We start from the raw sequence: 18,628 nt of genomic DNA, 5'->3' as shown, positions 1-18,628 counted from the left end.
CTCCCATCCCTAGCATGCCCACTTTGAAAGTTATCTTTTCAAGTCATTGAAAGTTACTGTAACTAGCTCTAGTGTTTTTTCATTATCACTTATTACCTTTTATTAAAGTTTACTCAGGGTTCTCCAGAGAAATAGAACTAATAGTATATATATAAAGAGATTTATTAAGAGGAATTGGCTCACACAATTACGGCATCTGAGAAGTCCTATAGTTTGCCGTCTGCAAGCTGGAGACCCAGAAAAACCAGTGATGCAGTTAGTCTGAGTCTAAAAGTCTGAGAACCAGGGTTGCTGATGGTGTAAGTCTCAGTCCGAAGGCAGGAAAAGACCACTGTGTTAGCGCAAACATTTAGGCAGAGGGAGAGTTCTCCATCCTCCACCTTTCGTTCTATTCGGACCCTCAACAGATTGGATGGTGTCCATCTGCACTGAGAAGGGCAGACTGCTTGACTGAGTTCCCCGGTTCAAATGTTAATCTTAACCAGAAACACGCTCACAGGCACACCAGAAATAAGGTTTAGCCAAATATCTTGGCATTTCGTCACCTAGTCAAGCTGACACATAAAATTAAATATCACAATTAATAACATCTTTAAACATCAATGGAATATATTAAGACTAACCAATTTTTTTTTTTTTTTTTTTTTTGCGGTACGCGGGCCTCCCACTGTCGCGGCCTCTCCCGTTGCGGAGCACAGGCTCAGCGGCCATGGCTCACGGGCCCAGCCACTCCGCGGCATGTGGGATCTTCCCGGACCGGGGAACGAACCCGTGCCCCCTGCATCGGCAGGTGGACTCCCAACCACTGCGCCACCAGGGAAGCCCCTAACCAATTTTTAAGTATAAAATCTAGTGCTTATTACAAGTGAAATGGCTTCAAAAGGATCCCCTGTAATTGGAGATCTGGGAGTCCTCCTTACTATTCTTCCTAATCTTTTATATCAGACCAGTTGAATCCTGTCCCTGTGATTCTACTTCCTCAGAATCTCGAGTCCATCCCCTCTCCCCTACCTGCCAGCCTGGATGCATGCTTCCCCCATCATTGTCCCTACACCCATCTCAACCTCATCCACCCGCCCTCCACACAGCCAGCCTCCAAAGGGATGTCTTCAAACTGCAAGTCTAACCATTCATTTTCCTACATAAAATCTCCAATTCCTCCTCACGACATACAGGAAAAAGTTCCTCAGCAGAGTATATACGGCCCTTTGTGAGCTGCCCTTTTCAAGTTCAAACCTCACGCCTTTCCTATGTAACCTCAGTGCTCCCTTCTATAGAGCCAGTTGCATTTCCCAAACACATCATGCCTGTGCACACTGTGATGTATGGGGACTCACTGACCTGCGTGCCATTCCCTCCTCTGCCCCCTGCCTCTCCCCAACAGCCCTCTTAACAGATTTCTCATTGCTGGAGCCCCAGTGCAAGCATCCCTTAAGTAAAGCCTTCCCTGCCTGGTGCCCGGTAAGCTGAAGGTTTCCTCCCAGGTGTCTACCTTTTGAGTATAAGCAGGTAGAGTGTTACTGGGTTTTGCAACTGTATACTTGTATATTCCCAGATTCCTTTCTCTCGATTCATTACAAGCTTTATATGGGCAAAAATGAGGCATATTTTATCTCTGCACTTTACGATATTGTAATTAAGTGAACAGAGGGGTGTCAAAGCCCTGAACAGTCATCTTGACCTCTGAAGCGTTCAAACAAAGTTGTCATTGGTTAATACTCTGAACAAGCATTTAGGAAGCTGTGTGCAGTAAATAAAACTTCCTCACCAGTAAAATTGAGTTCATTGGGAGGATTAAATGAGTTAATTCATGATAAGTCCTCACATGTGTGTTCTGCTGAAAACTATGTAGTAAGCATTCGATAAATCGTGACTGTTATCATCATTTTTGGATTGCCATTGTTATTAACATGCTTGCAAGGCAGAGGTTGGTCTTCAATGACAGTAGTTGGTCTTCATCAGGCCTTTTATATCCCAGAGAAGTAGATATTATCACCCCAATAATGAGAGGAAATGGTAATGAAGAGCATATTTGTGAAAGCTGAACCAAATCTGGAATTAATTGAAGATATCCCCAGATTTATTCAACCCATACTGTTCACTCTCTGTTGTGTAATATCCCTACTCCTTACCCTGAATGTTAAGGCAGGCCCCCAAGATCTGATCCCAATGGACCATTCCCATCTTAGTTGCCATTAAATCCTATGTTCTAGCCTATCAACACTCCTCACTCCCCCTCTGCCTCTATGCTTTCTTGTCTCTCGAATTTGCTCATACTATTACCTTATACTACCTGGGCTCCATATCTGTGTATTAAAATTGTTTCTCTCTTCCAAGAATCCCCATACAGGTATCACCACTCCCAAGACTTCTGATGCCCCAGTGTCTAAATATTCACTTCATGCTGACACATCTACTGTAAATCCCTCATGCAATTCATCAGTTGCATGCTGAATATACCATCCCTGCTATATTAGAAACCTTGGATCAGGAAACTTTTCCCTATTCTGACTGTACAAGTCCTATAATCTCACTGAATCTGAGATGCCTCATCTTTAAAAACTGAAGTTTAGGGCTTCCCTGGTGGCGCAGTGGTTGAGAGTCCGCCTGCCGATGCAGGGGACGCGGGTTCGTGCCCTGGTCCGGGAAGATCCCACATGCCCCAGAGCGGCTGGACCCATGAGCCATGGCCGCTGAGCCTGCGCGTCCGGAGCCTGTGCTCCGCAACGGGAGAGGCCACAGCAGTGAGAGGCCCGCGTACCGCAAAAAAAAAAAAAACAAAAACTGAAGTTTAAATTGAACGATTTCTCAGGTTCTCTCCATGTCTCTTCTGTATGAATGCACCCACTAGCCACAGATTTTACCTACTGAGCCATGAACCAGTTTATTTTCTTTCCAACCCAAAGTTAGCAAATCTGTAAGAATTAAGGCTAAAGCTTAAATTTTAAATTATTGATCTAAAATGATACAAGCATATCAAAATAGTGTCTTTACCAAAACTGAGCTCAGCTAGTATTTCATTAAATTTGGGGCTTAGTTTCAACAACCAAGCATATATTGATATTTCCCTGGACCAAATAGAGTATCCTCCCTGGAGTGCAGCAGATTTTACTAGATTTTTTTTTTTTATTTAATAGGAAACTGGAGCTACGAGTTTAGGAACAAAGGTTGTCATATCATCTTGAAAAACATCACAGATGGGCAACCACTACTGTGAACATATAAATTCAGCATAAGCAGGATCACAGTCAGTATAAAAAAGAAATTCAAAATAAAGGAAGATTTCCAAGTTACATTTGAACAGTACCAACCACGTTCTGCAAAACCACGGAGCCCACTGGAGTAGTGTGGGCAGCCTCGACAAGCTGCATCTTTGTTCTCCAGTGTTGGAGTATATGCTTTGCTCCTTCCTGAAATTCTTTGACTTGGTAGCACATGGCTTCTGAACCTCATTATTCCCATGACCTCAATTTTATACGAGTTTCCTGGGCAGCCTGCCAGGAGTGGGAGGAAAAGTCCCCGTTAGCACTGTCACGTGGTCGTTTAGAAGCCTTGGAGATGACGTCGTCAACCAAGGCACAGAGCTGCCAGGGTTGAGGCACCTGTCTTTAGAGCTGCCAGAGGGATTTGGGGAAAGCAAAGAGAAAATGAAAAGTATATATGCAGTCTATGTAGCAGGATAAAATATATGTATACATATACATTTATTTATATAATGTGTGCCGGCTATGGATATTAATTATATTCATATATGAAAAATATACTGTACATATTTTAAAGAGTAATAACCAGTGAACTGAAATACACAATTAAATGAGGGCTTCATATGTAACTATATATTCATTATATATTATATATATATTATATATGCAATATTCATTATATATACAATATATAATTATATAATATATAGTATAAATATATGCATATAAAATGCATATACAAACAGACATTCTTAGGGGAAGGGAGGTTGGAAACAATGTTTCGAGAGGCATCTAAAGATATCTTCCTCAGCACTAATTTCCTTATCTGTAAAATGGATTTTTTTAAGAATCAAGTGAGAAAGTGTTTATAAAAGCACTTTGTAAACTTCATAATTCAACATAAATAAGAGGCATTATAATTAACTATAAAACAGATAATCAGTTTTTCGATGTAGATATACGTCAGCCACGGTCAAAGTCCCGAGGACATTTAAATATTGGAAGTTGGATTATCCCATCAGGTCTTCTTAGAAAAGACTGTACGCACTCTGTAAATCATTCATTCATTCAACAGATGCTTAGTGAACACCAGCTATGAACCAGGTATGAGGGATACAGCAGTGAACAGTGCAGAATCCCTTTTCTTAGGAGCTCACATTCCAGAGTGAGGACAGCAAATGCATAAGTGAATAAATAAATATATAGCGACTCAAGGTGATAACAAGTGCTGAAAATAAATGGGAATACTAGTTCATACAGGGTGAAGAAGGAAGAATTGTCCAGTAAAGGGACATTTGCTCAGAGACCTAAGAAAGTGGAGGTGGCCCATGGCGCTATCCAGGGAAACCCTGTCCAGTGCACACATGCTGAGGCAGGGGGGCACCTGAGCCATCTGGGAACCAGCAAGGAGGCCAGTAGGGTTGGAAGAGGGGGTAAGAGATAAGGGCACAGGGGTGCAGGTCCTTGGAGGCCCCTTTCGATTTTACACGTGGTGTGAGATGGTGCCATCTGAAGGCTTTGAGCATGATAGATGGAATTCTGTTTTCCAGAATCTCTCTGGCTGCTGTGAGGAGAATAGACCGTAGAGGTTGTAAGGGCAGGGCAGGGAAACTGATTGAGGGGCTAGAGGAATAATCCCTATGACACAATTGTTCTTCCTTGACCAAAGAGGGTTGAACTGAATCCCTAGACAGTCACCTTGTTAGACTAATAACTGTTGGTATATACATTTGCCGTAGTTTTCAGAGTACGTCCGTATCCATTATCTCCCATTTCATCCTCATTATACCCCGTGGAGGCACGCCAGCTACTCATCCTCATTTCAGAGGAGAGTCGTGAGACTCAGGAAAGTTAAGCCTCCTGCCTCAGGCTGTAAAAAGTAGATCTGAACTTGTTTGTGATTCCCAAGCCAATGCTCTCTTTCTGCCACACCCAGGTCATGGCCAACCCTTCTATCTCATATCTCACTTCTTTGGACCAGACCATGGTAGGGTGAGAACTAACCTTTACTGAGCTTCCCGAACTTTCCAGGGCCAGGGCAGGATATTTACACACATGGTCTCATTGCCTCTTCACAGCCACCTTGCAGGGGACATGCTCATCCTTATTTTAAGACGAAGTACCGAGAAGGATTGATTTGCCCAACGTCAGGCAACTCGTGATGGATCTGGAATTGGAACCGTTAGCTTTCTGATTCTAGAGCCCCAAAGCCTCTTAAACCCAAAGTCGTTAAGGGATGAAATGAACACGGAAAGCCCATTCTTGGCGTTCCTCCTCCATAGGGGCTGGGAAGGGAAGGGGTAACCTCAGGACCTGAATCCAGAGAGGGCTAGCAATCCGTAAAGGAGTCCCCCAACTGCACCCGCACCACCCCCCCCCATTCTCGGAGGTCGCTCTGAGCGTGTGTTCTGTCTCTTCGTGTAGGGTGCTCCAAAGTGACCTGCATCAGCTTGACCCGGGAGGCCTCCATTAAACTGTCCCCCTTGCATGGCAAACAGATCTCCATCCGCTACCTGGACATGACGGACTGCTTCGTGCTGGAGGACGAAGGCCTGCACACCATCGCGGCGCACTGCACGCAGCTGACCCACCTGTACCTGCGCCGCTGCGTGCGCCTCACGGACGAGGGCCTCCGCTACCTGATGATCTACTGCGCCTCCATCAAGGAGCTGAGCGTGAGCGACTGCCGCTTCGTCAGCGACTTCGGCCTGCGAGAGATCGCCAAGCTGGAGTCCCGCCTGCGGTACCTCAGCATCGCCCACTGCGGCCGCGTCACCGACGTGGGCATCCGCTACGTGGCCAAGTACTGCGGCAAGCTGCGCTACCTCAACGCGAGGGGCTGCGAGGGCATCACGGACCACGGCGTGGAGTACCTCGCCAAGAACTGCGCGAAACTCAAGTCTCTGGACATCGGCAAATGCCCTCTGGTCTCCGACACGGGCCTGGAGTGCCTGGCCCTGAACTGCTTCAATCTCAAGCGGCTCAGCCTCAAGTCCTGCGAGAGCATCACGGGCCAGGGCTTGCAGATCGTGGCGGCCAACTGCTTCGACCTGCAGATGTTGAACGTGCAGGATTGCGAGGTGTCCGTGGAGGCCCTGCGCTTCGTGAAACGCCACTGCAAGCGCTGCGTCATCGAGCACACCAACCCTGCCTTCTTCTGAAGGGACGGCTTCCAGCCGTCGCTGTCTTCATACAGACATGAACGAAACAAAATATTTTTTCAAAGCAGCGTATGTAAGCGCCGACACCCACTCGTAACAGCTCTTTCTTCCAGGAAGTTTCTTAGGAATCTGGCTTTTCTTTTTCCTTATTTCTCGTGGGCAACAGAGGTCCAGGAAAGGAGGCTGGGGGGCACATTTCTATCGCAGCCAATGGTTTCTTGGGGGGTCAGGTCATTTGTAGGCAGTTTCTCGTCTCAGAAAGGTGTACCTCAGAAAGCGGATTGCAGTGTGTTTAGGAATGCGCTTTTTTCTCTCTGTCTCCTTCCTCCTGGCCACAGCCCCGAGGTCTACACCCTGGTCCATCCTACCCCACTGCTCCCTCTCCTACACTGACAGCAAATTATCAGAATAATAATGCTCTCCAGACCACCTCCTCTTTCAACTCCTTGATTGGCCTAAAGCACATTTTTCAGCCCCACACCCAAGCAAATTCTTGTTAGATAAACATCACAGCACCTGGTATATATGAAGCGCTTCTAAACCTTTTTAAAGAATCATTGGTGGCAGGCAGCACGGTGGAGGGAGAGACCTGCGTTGTTCCCCCACCTCGCAGCTCTACCACTTACGAGCTGTGTGACCTTGGGCAAGGCACTTGACCTCTCTGGGCTTTGGTTTCCAGCACCGAATGAGAGGCCATTCTCTGATCTGATCGAGGGTTAGCTTCATGCCCATTTTAGAGCTGAGGGAATAGAGACGTCAGTAAACACAGGCTCCTTGGCATAGAGCACACGAGACCTCTACCTCTTCCAAGGGTGTTGATTCTGTGGATGCTTTCAGGAGGCATGCCACCACCGGCGTCCTGTATGTCCTTCACTCCGATCTGAGTATCACTCACAGCCTGTTTGTTTTGGTGAGCGAGTCTCTTGGTCATCTTCTCCTGCCCAGCTAGATGGATGGTTTCCGTACACAGATGCTTTCGGCATCACTCCACTCCACACCATTGTATGGAGGCCATGGGATTCCTAATCACAGCAAAACCCACATCCCCTAGTCAGGTTGATCTTTCTGAGTGGTTTCAAGTAGGAGGAAAGGCACTCATAATTTTTAATTAACAAGGGACGCGCAAGAGAACACATGTCCTCTAGGGTTTTTCAAATCCCTCTCACTGCACACGTGGCATGCATGCACACATCTGCCCTGCAGCTGGGAGGAACAGACGCCTCGGTTCTTTGTCATTCAGATCACATTTCTACTTTTCTCATCTGTTTGTCTCCTTGTGCATCCAGACTTCATCGCATGAAGCCTGTTGGGGTTAAGTCATAAGTGTTTAATCTTGCAGATTGCCACCTTGTGTGCCTTCCCCTGTGACTGTTTGCATGTCCTCCGTCAAAGATGCAGAGCAGACTTCCAGGTAGTTTAAATCCTGTGCACTCAAAAGTGCCACACAAACGGAAGAAGGAACAGAATGATAAGACTTAGGCGCTGTTCCACCAACCAGACCCTTGGAATACAACGTTAAAGTCATTGCCAAGTATGCATTTTAAATGGTCCTATTTGGATAGAAATCCATTTGCTATCCTCATTCATGTGAAGTCAGGATGCCAGAAATTCCACTGCTTGTTTTCATGAAATTTAATTGCTTTTTGTTAATAAACCCATGACCTCTCTTAAATTATTCTTTGGCAACAGCCCTCCTCCGTCACTGTTCAAACAGTTCATCCATTTCTTTCTCAAAGGATCCACCACCCAAACCCAGAACCTCTGCATCTGCAAGTCCAGCATGTGGAATGGGTTTCAGATGGAGCCTACGCCCCACTTGACAGCTGCGCTCCTGCATGGCTTTGTCCTACGTTGAGAAGCAGGAGGTAGGGTATGAAATATGACCTCCTCTCCAGTCAACACCGCCAGCAGCTTAGAGGCGCGCTCAAGGCTGTGTGCCATGGGGGAAAAGGAATTGTTTGGCTGGGGATAGTATCTAGTGATGGTCACAAGGTTTAGAACCGTGAAAGGGGTTGAAGGTAGCATTCCCTGCTGTATGACTTGTGACCCTGTCTAAAGCTTCAGAATTTGAGAGTCACAAAGGATTTTTGCCTAACCCTTGGCACTGGGGATCTTCCAAGTGAGCTGGTTTCTTTCTCCCGGAATGAGAGGAGAGGTCCAAAATGGCTCCCAGAACCAGAGAAGGGGCATCCCATTCCAAATACCTTTATCACCACCACCTGACCGCAGCACCTAAACGTCTTCCAAACATGAGACAAAGCCGACTTTTCACACCAATTGCCCAGCATGGACTGTCCTTCCCGGTTTCTCCCTTTTCCCCAGTCTTCTCTTCACCCATTCTGCTTCCCCTTGCTGTAGGTACCTATGACATAGGTTCCCGGGGTAACAGCTCAGCAGATTTTTAGAGACCAAGCAAAAAGCCTCACTAGGAATTTGATCTGTTTTTAAACATTGCTTCCTTCCTGCCTTTGCAAAATTGAATGCTCGTTGTTGTTGTTTTTTAATTCTAATGTTCAAATCACTGCGTGCTGTATGACTCTAAAAAGCCTTAATTTACTACCACCAAGAAATAAAGCAATATGTTCGTAATTGGGTTAAGCCTCATTTAATACCCTGGCCAAAGGAGCCTGGTGTTCAGATGGTGACAATCAAGAGTGAGGGAGAAACTTGCCTCATGTCCAAGTAGAGAGCAGGTCGGGTCACTGAATTTGTCGTCCCTTTAAAGTGGCACCCATGGTTTTGTCATTCCCCTTAGTTCACTGACTTTCGCTGAAACTTAGCAGGTAAGTGAAAAATCATTACCTTCACAGTTTAATTTAGGTCTTCAATTCCCTCACCAACCCTTTGGAGTCAGGTGTGTTTCGGAATTTATAATTTTTCACATTTTAGGAAGTTATCTATGGAGTATATTGTAACACCCTTGGTAGAATCTTGGACAGCACTCTTTTTTTTTTTTTTTTTGTGGTACACGGGCCTCTCACTGTTGTGGCCTCTCCCGTTGCGGAGCATAGGCTCCGGACGCACAGGCTCAGCGGCCATGGCTCACGGGCCCAGCCGCTCCGCAGCATGTGGGATCTTCCCGGACCGGGGCACGAACCTGCGTCCCCTGCATCTGCAGGCGGACTCTCAACCACTGCGCCACCAGGGAAGCCCATAAATGTGTTACTATTTCTACAGCAGTGGATGTGAATAGTCAACTACATAAGATTATTAGAAGCTATAAATAGCCTTGTATCCATTCGGGTCAGGTTTTGTCACCAAATTAAGTTGTGCAAGCATAATGAAGAAAGCAATTTTAGCAGAGCTTTCTAGATTTCAGAATTTTAAATAAGTAACTGTGGCCCTGAATATACTTCCCCTGGCACTGGTTACAAACACTGGAGAAATTTTCAAACTTACGTTGACCATTTGTTGTTACAAATTTTTTAAAAAGTCTTAGAGCGTTACGACCTGGGAGAAGAATATGGCAACTTGATCTAAAAGGGAAAATTATCAGTCATTTGGAAAAAGAGAAATGCCAAATATCTCTTCACCCAAACTTTCAGATCTGAGAAATCAACATGGCAGAAAGTAAGTACTGATTGATGAATGACAGACTCCATCTTTAGCAAGTAAAAAGGTTTTGAGATATCGATTTTAAATGTAGTTGTCTTCAACCTTCTTCTCACCCTATGTGAGCTGCTTAATCACTCTCACGGAAACCAATGGGACTATTAACTGCTTTGGAACCGTAACTCGAAGGTAGACAGACCCATGCAATTCTTGTCCAGATCTCAGAATAAGGTAAGTCAATAAAATGCATTTGCCCTGGAGGTCCATGAATTCTTATATTGACATTTGTTGAGAAGTAGAAAAAAGGCTTCAAGAAGTTTGACATCCAAGAGCACGCAACATGAAACCAAAAAGACCGAGTATTTTTAAGGGAAAAATAATGCAGTAAAATTGCCTACTGTGTCTAAATTTCCACAGAAAAGTCACCAAAAGTAGCGCATTTGTTCAATAGCCGGCAATCATGATTAGTTCAGGGAGAAGTTAATAGACGGTAGAAGAGGGAGAGAGACTCTTTAGGGACTAGGTAAATATTGCGTGAAAACGTTCACACAGACAGTCGGTGAAACAAAATTGGTTTTCATCTTGCACGCTCTTGGTCAAATGGTTCCTTCTTTCTGCTCCATACACCAACAGGGGCTCTTAATGTTGCAGGAAGGAGCGGTGCGGGGCAAGGGGAGTGCCTGTCGCCCTCTGTCTGCCATCATTGAGACTTGCCTAAACACAGCTCCAGTTGTCCAAAGAGCAACTCAGGCACATTTCATTAAGATGACCATCAAGTGGGCAAAGTTGTTCACTCCAGGGAAGAAATACCCTCATAGACACTCAGAATGGGGACACACCAACCAAGAATGCACTCAAGAAGTGATTATTTCTCCTTCTTTCCTTGAGTGCATCATTATCTCCTAAAGCCACAGGTCCATTTTGTAGAGTCTTATTTTTTTTCTTCTTCTCAAGTCAGCAGGTCAACTTGCGTTTGAAACCACATGAGATGAAAGAACATGGCCATTTGGGAGCTGGATATGGCACCATCCCTGCCTGTCAACAGCACAGCTGTGACGTCTTTGGCAGAGCTATCCTAGGAAATACGTACAGCTATAGAATGCTGATCTCGTGGAGCATTCAGGAAGGCTACATTTAAGCTCTGAATTGTTGCTCAGGAAGTAACAGTCAACATCATCCAGGTATCAAAGGATGGCTTTAAAAGATCTTTAAAAAATAAAATTGAAAACCCCAAACTAAATATTTCCAAATCTGGTCTTTTCTATATCGTCGAATGTTCCTCCTTCTGGTCACTCAGCTACTGAATTTTATACTGATGAGATCAGTATGTCTGAATTCTGTCCTGGCCCATGTGATTTTCAACATATGATGGAAACTGGATGTTGCAATCCATTCTTCATGAACAGTGAATCCCCAGGGAGTGCCAGTCATTTTCTTCTGAAGGAGTAGATGGTACTCAGCATCCCTTAACTCCTTTAACGGAAGTTTATTGACCAGGTACTGTTAATAGGTTCCAGGTGAATAAGAAACAATATCCTTACGCTAAAGGATCTCAGATCAAATAATAGCATGTAAGGAGCTGGAAGGTGGAGAAGGGAATATACAAAGAGAGTGGCAACATTTTTTCATTCATTCATCAAATAAGTATTTTTTAAGTACCCATTATGTGTCAGGCACCATGCTGGCTCTGAGATTCTTGCCCTGATGGTGTTCACCGAAGAAATAATTTTCATCATTATATGGAGAGAAGGATAAAGCTTAGGGACTCCTCTCAGGGAGAAGATCCTTGAGCTGGACTTTATAACTCAGACAAGGTGAGCTTCACAAGCCATGATGCACTTGAACATCTAAAACATGGAGCTCACTCAGGGACAAAATATTTGATAAAGTTGATGAAGCAATTTCTCTCTACTGTAGGTTAAGATAATCATAATATTAGCTATTCTAACTCTAGGTTAACCTTGCCTTTGCCTTGAGTTAGTCATATGGAAATAGAAAGTTCTCTTTTATTCTAAGATCATCCCATAGATTAATTCCTACATACACGTACACGCTCTCTCTCTCACACACACAATGCGCACATAATGTAATTTTTAAAGGATGGGAACATTTTGCAGAAACAACACTCACACATAATTTCTGGGACAAACTCGAAGAACCTCAAAGCAGCTTGACTATCCTCCAAACAGCATATGAAACAACAAGCAGTCCGAACACAGCCATAGCCCAGCAAAACTGCCATAATAATTTCCATAGAATCTAGCTCGGGGAGAGGGAGATAGCAGGTACCCCCCTCAATAATCCTTGGGTTCTTCAGCCAACATTGTGCTCTTTGGTTTTACCCTAAGCATTATGCACTTACGATGGGAATGGTCAGAGAGAATAAGTGATGCTTCTCAGTGTACCATGTCTCTATTAAAAACTGGTCTGTGTCAATAATCTGAAAAGTACTGGATGGCCCAAGTAAGATTGATTAAGTAGCTGTTAAAATTTCCAAGAAAAGGATTTTACTTGCAAATTCACTGAGGCTGGATTCTTTGAAACCTCAAATTTTATCAGGGTTGCAAATGTGAAATTATCAGTAATAATCAACTAAACGGTGAAATCCATTAAAAAGTGGAAGAGTGATAGGAAAGCTTTTAATCCCTATTCCCCTGCAGTCACAGGCAATAATCCTCCCGGTTTTTCAGAGCCCCAAAGTCTGAGTAGTAGATTTATTAAGCCCATTTCCAGATAAGCACACAAAGATACAGGGGAGACGATTTCTAATTACAAAGATTAACCAGTAATTGGTACTTCCTCTTTCTCTAATCATCTAACAACCACTAATGAACACACAGCCACCTTGTATAAATAAAAAAAAAAAGAAATCCGGGTTTCATATCCTGAATGTATTCTTCACGGGTGTTTACATTAAGAATTTAAACAAACTTATCATGGTCTTTTTCATTTAAGAGAAAGTAGATAAAGGGACAAAACTGTCACAACTGATAAATATCCTTCTTCATTTTTATCTCAAAGCCTTTCTTTTAGAGATGGAGACCAAAATAGACATGATTCCCTTTGTATAATTTTACATTTTTATACATCCAGTATAACTGGAATGCATTGCGTTAGATTTTAAACAGTGCAGTCTCTCATTTTGCAGTCCCGCTGCCTAATAATGGAGAAATGTGAGAAATACTGTTTTTTCATGCTCCCTTGCCACTTAGTAAATCCCATGAAGAGATCATTTTGCTGAACAGATCCTTGTCTTAGTAGAAGATCCAGAGAGGGAGAATTCAGACCATATCTCTTGTTCTCATTACATCCACGCAGGCCAGCGTGTGATTTATGACATAGTTGATCTGTATGAATGACGTTCGTGAAGCACAAGCTTTCCATTAGCTACTCGGACTGTGAGACTCCAGTTGGCTCTCTTTTATGTTCATAATTTTTAAACACCCGAAGAATAATGACCACTGGAAGTTTGGAGACCAGGCGGCTATGGATTTTTAAAAAAGAGAGAGAAAAACAATAACAAAAAACCCTTCAAATAATGACCTCTAACTCACATAATGAAAACCGAAATCTCCTCCGGATTTGCAAGCTGGCATTGTTTCACTGGTACCCTCACCTTGGGGCTCCTGTGTGTAATGTTTCTTTTAAAAATAGTGCACAAGGGAAAGCGATGGGAAATACAAACACCGCCACGGGAGGGCATTAGCCTCCTTTCCTTTTAAAACGTGTGCTTAATCCCACATGCACGTGGCAAAATAACCTCAAAGCTGATCATGTTATGTAACGAGTCCTTTTGCTTTTCAAGAAGAACAGCCACACGTTCTCAAGTACTGTCTCTGTTTCTTTAACTTGGCCCTGTGGCTTCAGGGCTCCGACGCCTACTTCTTCGGAGTCAATAGCTTGCTCTGGTCACGGAGAAAAGTGACCTTTCTTATCTGATTTTCTACTCAATGCAAAGTATTATATCAGCAGCTCCACAGCAAAGTCCCTCTCCAGGGCTTGGGAACCCAATGTTAAACCTTGGGAGTAGCTGGAATCCAGGAAAGGCCTTGGGAGAATTTGGCTGAACGTCTCTGTTGGCTGAAACTAAGAAACACTGAGCTAATGCAACTTTTTAAACTTTTTTAAAGGTTACTATGTCTTGATCTGAGTGAGATAAATTTTATGTACTTAACCTCCTTTTTCACAGTACTGCCCATAGAGTTCTCTGTGGCAACTGATGAAATACAAATTCAAGTTTAAGTCCTGTTTTGTTTTGGCTTTGTATTCTTCTGTGTTTTTTTTAGTTGTGCTAGGTGGGTTTGGCTACTCTTGTGTTGTAAACTGTTTTCAGAAGATGTGTCCCTGGGTTGGACGGTGGGGTGAGGTGCGTTCTCTGGTGATTTCAAAGACCTTCTCAGACAACACTGCTAAGCATGGGTAGCCCAACGTTGAGCAGAAAATACCACTGGAGCAATTTGTCAAGGCCACAGAGCATTTTTGGAGATGATCCTGGAAATATAACGAGCCTTGATCTGGAAGACCACAGAGGTATTCCACTCCATTCCTCCAAGTTGAATTCCAGACAGTATGCAGAGACTTAATTACCCCATAGCTATAAACTATAAGTTTAACAAATTTGGAGGTTTTTTGTTTTGGGTTTTTTTTTTTTTTTTTTTGCCAAACTCAAAACTTCATGATCTATTTGTAGATGTTCCCTCATCATTCATCATTTCCTATTCATTTCCCTGGATGGTCCTGCTTGTGCAGTGTTTACAGTGGTCAATTTTGCTCCCGTTAGAATCCAGGGTCCCTCATGTAAATGATTAGTGAGTATCAACAAGTCTCTTGAAAATGGTTACAAAACTACAGGTAAGCCCTCAATAGATGTGGGCTTAAAAATTTGAAAAAATTTCAAAAAGCCACTGAGAGGAAAGTGTCAAGGTTCTTTATGACATTTTGTTTCTGGTAGAACATCACAGGAACGAATGGTTTGTAGGTCTCTTGTCTTGCTTTTAATGAATGCCCAAACATATCCTTTCTATATGTCCAGGAATGGACTAGAAATACAAATAACTGAACTTTTTAAAGAGTAAGTTTCATTTTAGATGTGTTCCAACTTCTGTTGAAAGGATTACAACTAGAAATTTCTCATTTCACTTCACCTTTGTCATAGGAAGATCTGCTGGTCCCACAACTTTATGTAACTAAAAAAAAAACCCTTTGCTTTTTGTTTGGGTTGTAATAGGTGCAATAGACATGGATTGTGTAGTAGATGAGCTCTAGGTATCATTGATTATATTCCAAGTTATCATTAGCATAGAGATAAATTTAAGTCTGCTTCAAGTTAGCATCAAGCAGTTAGCCTCAGTAGGATTTATGCACATCTGAACACCTAATCCTTCAGAAAACTACTTTTAACCACCATCCTTCTTTAGCAGAATCCGAACAAAGAGTAGTTCTTACAGACCCTTTTTCCAACCTTCCTAAAACCTCTCCCCACCACTAATCTGAAAGCAGAGAGTCTTGCCAAAGGGCTCAAACCAAATGCACTTAGCTCATTTATTCTCGACTTCTTTATTAACAATTTCCAAATGTCCCTGAATTTACCTTGGTCTAGCATTTGGGATGCCTCTAAGCTTTCTACAGTAATTTCTTTCTTTTTTTTTTTTTTTGAAGATGTTGGGGTAGGAGTTTATTAATTAATTTATATATTTTTGCTGTGTTGGGTCTTCATTTCTGTGCGAGGGCTTTCTCTAGTTGCGGCAAGCGGGGGCCACTCACTATTGCGGCCTCTAGTTGCGGAGCACAGGCTCCAGACACACAGGCTCAGTAGTTGTGGCTCACGGGCCTAGTTGCTCCGCGGCATATGGGATCCTCCCAGAACAGGGCTCGAACCCGTGTCCCCTGCATTAGCAGGCAGATTCTCAACCACTGCACCACCAGGGAAGTCCTACAGTAATTTCTTACTGTCTCCACCAGCATTCCTCTTGACATTAGAAGTCCGTGGTAGCAGAACTTCAATATGCTCTTGTGCTAAGATCAGGTCCCTCCTACAGACTCCAAAAGAGCAAACACAGAGGTAATTGACCAACTCTGCCCCTGGCATGTATTACAAATACGAAGAGAAAAAGTTGCCTTTAACTTTTTATAACATGATCAGACCTGATCAAGTTAATTAATTATCAGATTAGAATTTAAGAGTCCAGAATTTGCTTCTTGGTTCCGCCACTGATTTTCTGTTAATGTTTGGAAGAATCGTTTAATTTCTATATTAAAAGATATGACAACAAGAGTTAAGGTCAAATTTTTTGGAAGTATCACCATTGTTCATATTTTACATGACAGACTGGTTTTCATATAAAAATATGGTTGGGTAGGTGACAGATAGATAGATGACAGATAGATAGATAATGTATACATATACAAACATGTATATATTTGGTCGAGGAGTACCCAGCATGGATGCCATCTCATAAAAGTTTCTGGTGTTTGTGAAAATCTCACTTGCTCAGTATTTTATTTAGCTTTTTGAGACTCAGAACAAAACAACAATGGAGCCACATCTATCAAAAATATTGAGTGTTGCGTCTGCCCTCAATTTTTATCAAAATCACTCTAAATCTTGCCAATCTGTCCAACTAAGAAGAGTAAAAGAATAGAGATATTCTACTGATGCTGGAATAAGGACAAGAAAGATGTTTGACTCAGCCAATAAAATTGAAACCCTATAGGAGAAAGCCAAGGGGATAAATAACCCATCTGAATTAGGATGCAGACAGGACTTCATGGCTTAGATTTTTTTTTTTTCTCAGCTCTGGTTACTAGGACTAAAGATGAGGGTATTTGCTGATGGCATCCAGAAGTCTCCCCTTTGCCAAACACAATATTTTTTCCAATGTGGTAGTGAAATGTGTCTTTTGTACTGACTTTTAAAATCCCCTAGCCAGATTTTTTTCTGGAAGAATATAGCAGAATGAATACCATTGATAATCAGAAGTAGCCAGCATTCTAGGGAAACAATTTCCAAAGAACACAGCTACATTTTTGTATGTGCTGCCTCTTAGTGTTTTCTTTTGGGCAGGGCAGTTAGATCCGACTACGGAAAGACATAATAGAAGGTCAGGCTAAAGACGTGAAGTATTCTAAAGATGTCAAATACTTGGTTATGTAGGTCTTATGTCACTACTATTACTTTATTTTTTAAGTGGTATATCTGGGAATGTGGAGTAATGCACAGGAAGAGGGAAAGGACTGTTATATATAATTTGCTCAGGTCAGAGTTTGTATGAGCTCAGTGACACCAGAAGGACAGATATCCACAGCTGACTTGGTTAGGGAAAGCTTCTCTGAGGAGATGATGTTGCAGCAGGAGAGAAAATACATTTGCATGGCAGCAATGCAAACGTTTTGCAACTGAGTGCTGTTATTAGTTTCCTATTATAGATTACAAAATACCCCCAAATTTGGCAATTTAAAGCAATAGACATTTATTATCTCAGTTTCTGTGGGTCACAGAACTGTATTACAACTGTATCACAAGTTCTGTATCTCACAGAACTTGGGAGCGGTTTACTGGGTGATTCTGCCTCAGGGCCTTTCAGTTATGATATCATCCTTGGCTGTAGTCATCTGAAGGCTTGGCAGGTTGAAGAATCCACTTCCAACCTCACTTGATGGCTACTGGCAGGAAGCCCTGCCGTATAGGACTCTCCATGGGGCTGCTCATGACATGCCAGCTGGTTTCCCCCAGAGTGAGTGAGCCAAGAATGAGGATGAGAGATAGCAAGTGGGAAGCCACGTGCCTTTAATGACCTTGCCTTGGAATGACATACTATCACTTCTGCTGTATCCTATTGGTCATACAGACAGACCCTGATACAATGTGGAAGAGAACTACAAAAGCCATGAATTCCAGGAGGCAGGGATCATTGGAGGACCGTCTTGGAAGCTGGCTACATAAAATACATAACATCCCATTCTTTTCTTTTTTTTTTTTTAACATCTTTATTGGAGTATAATTGGTTTACAATGGTGTGTTAGTTCCTGCTTTATAACAAAATGAATCAGCTATACATATACATATATCCCCATATCTCCTCCCTCTTGCGTCTCCCTCCCACCCTCCCTATCCCACCCCTCTAGGTGGTCACAAAGCACCGAGCTGATCTCCCTGTGCTATGCAGCTGCTTCCCACTAGCTATCGATTTTACATTTCGTAGTGTATATATGTCCATGCCACTCTCTCGTTTCGTCACAGCTTACACTTTCCCCTCCCCGTGTCGTCAGGTCCATTCTCTATCTCTGCATCTTTATTCCTGTCTTGCCCTTAGGTTCTTCATAACCATTCTTTTTTTTTTAGATTCCATATATATATGTGTTAGCATACGGTATTTGTTTTTCTGACTTACTTCACTCTGTATGACAGACTAGGTCCATCCACCTCATTACAAATAACTCAATTTCACTTCTTTTTATGGCTGAATACTATTCAATTGTGTATATGTGCCACATCTTTTTTTTTAACATCTTTATTGGAGTATAATTGCTTTACAATGGTGTGTTAGTTTCTGCTTTATAATAAAGTGAATCAGCTATATATATACATATATCCCCATATCTCCTGCCTCTTGCGTCTCCCTCCCACCCTCCCTATCCCACCCCTCTGGGTGTCACAGAGCACCAATCTGATCTCCCTGTGCTATGTGGCTGCTTCCCACTAGCTATCTGTTT

General features: G+C 43.0%; 1 protein-coding gene across 1 annotated transcript in view; it reads left to right on the top strand.

Annotated features, from left to right (window-relative positions):
* The window catches only part of FBXL7 (F-box and leucine rich repeat protein 7), a 414,974-nt gene extending 406,021 nt beyond the window's left edge, over positions 1-8,953 (top strand). The window contains exon 4 of the mRNA XM_024741743.1: positions 5,628-8,953. Within this exon, the coding sequence (XP_024597511.1) occupies positions 5,628-6,364 (737 nt within the window). The 3' untranslated portion in view covers positions 6,365-8,953. The remainder of the gene's footprint in view (positions 1-5,627) is intronic.
* The last annotated feature ends 9,675 nt before the right edge of the window (positions 8,954-18,628 follow it).

This window comes from Neophocaena asiaeorientalis, unplaced genomic scaffold, assembly GCF_003031525.2.
Source record: "Neophocaena asiaeorientalis asiaeorientalis breed wild unplaced genomic scaffold, Neophocaena_asiaeorientalis_V1.1 scaffold10, whole genome shotgun sequence".
Taxonomy (NCBI): domain Eukaryota; kingdom Metazoa; phylum Chordata; class Mammalia; order Artiodactyla; family Phocoenidae; genus Neophocaena; species Neophocaena asiaeorientalis.
Note: the sequence above shows the minus strand (reverse complement) of the source record. Positions and strands in the feature narration are given on the sequence as shown.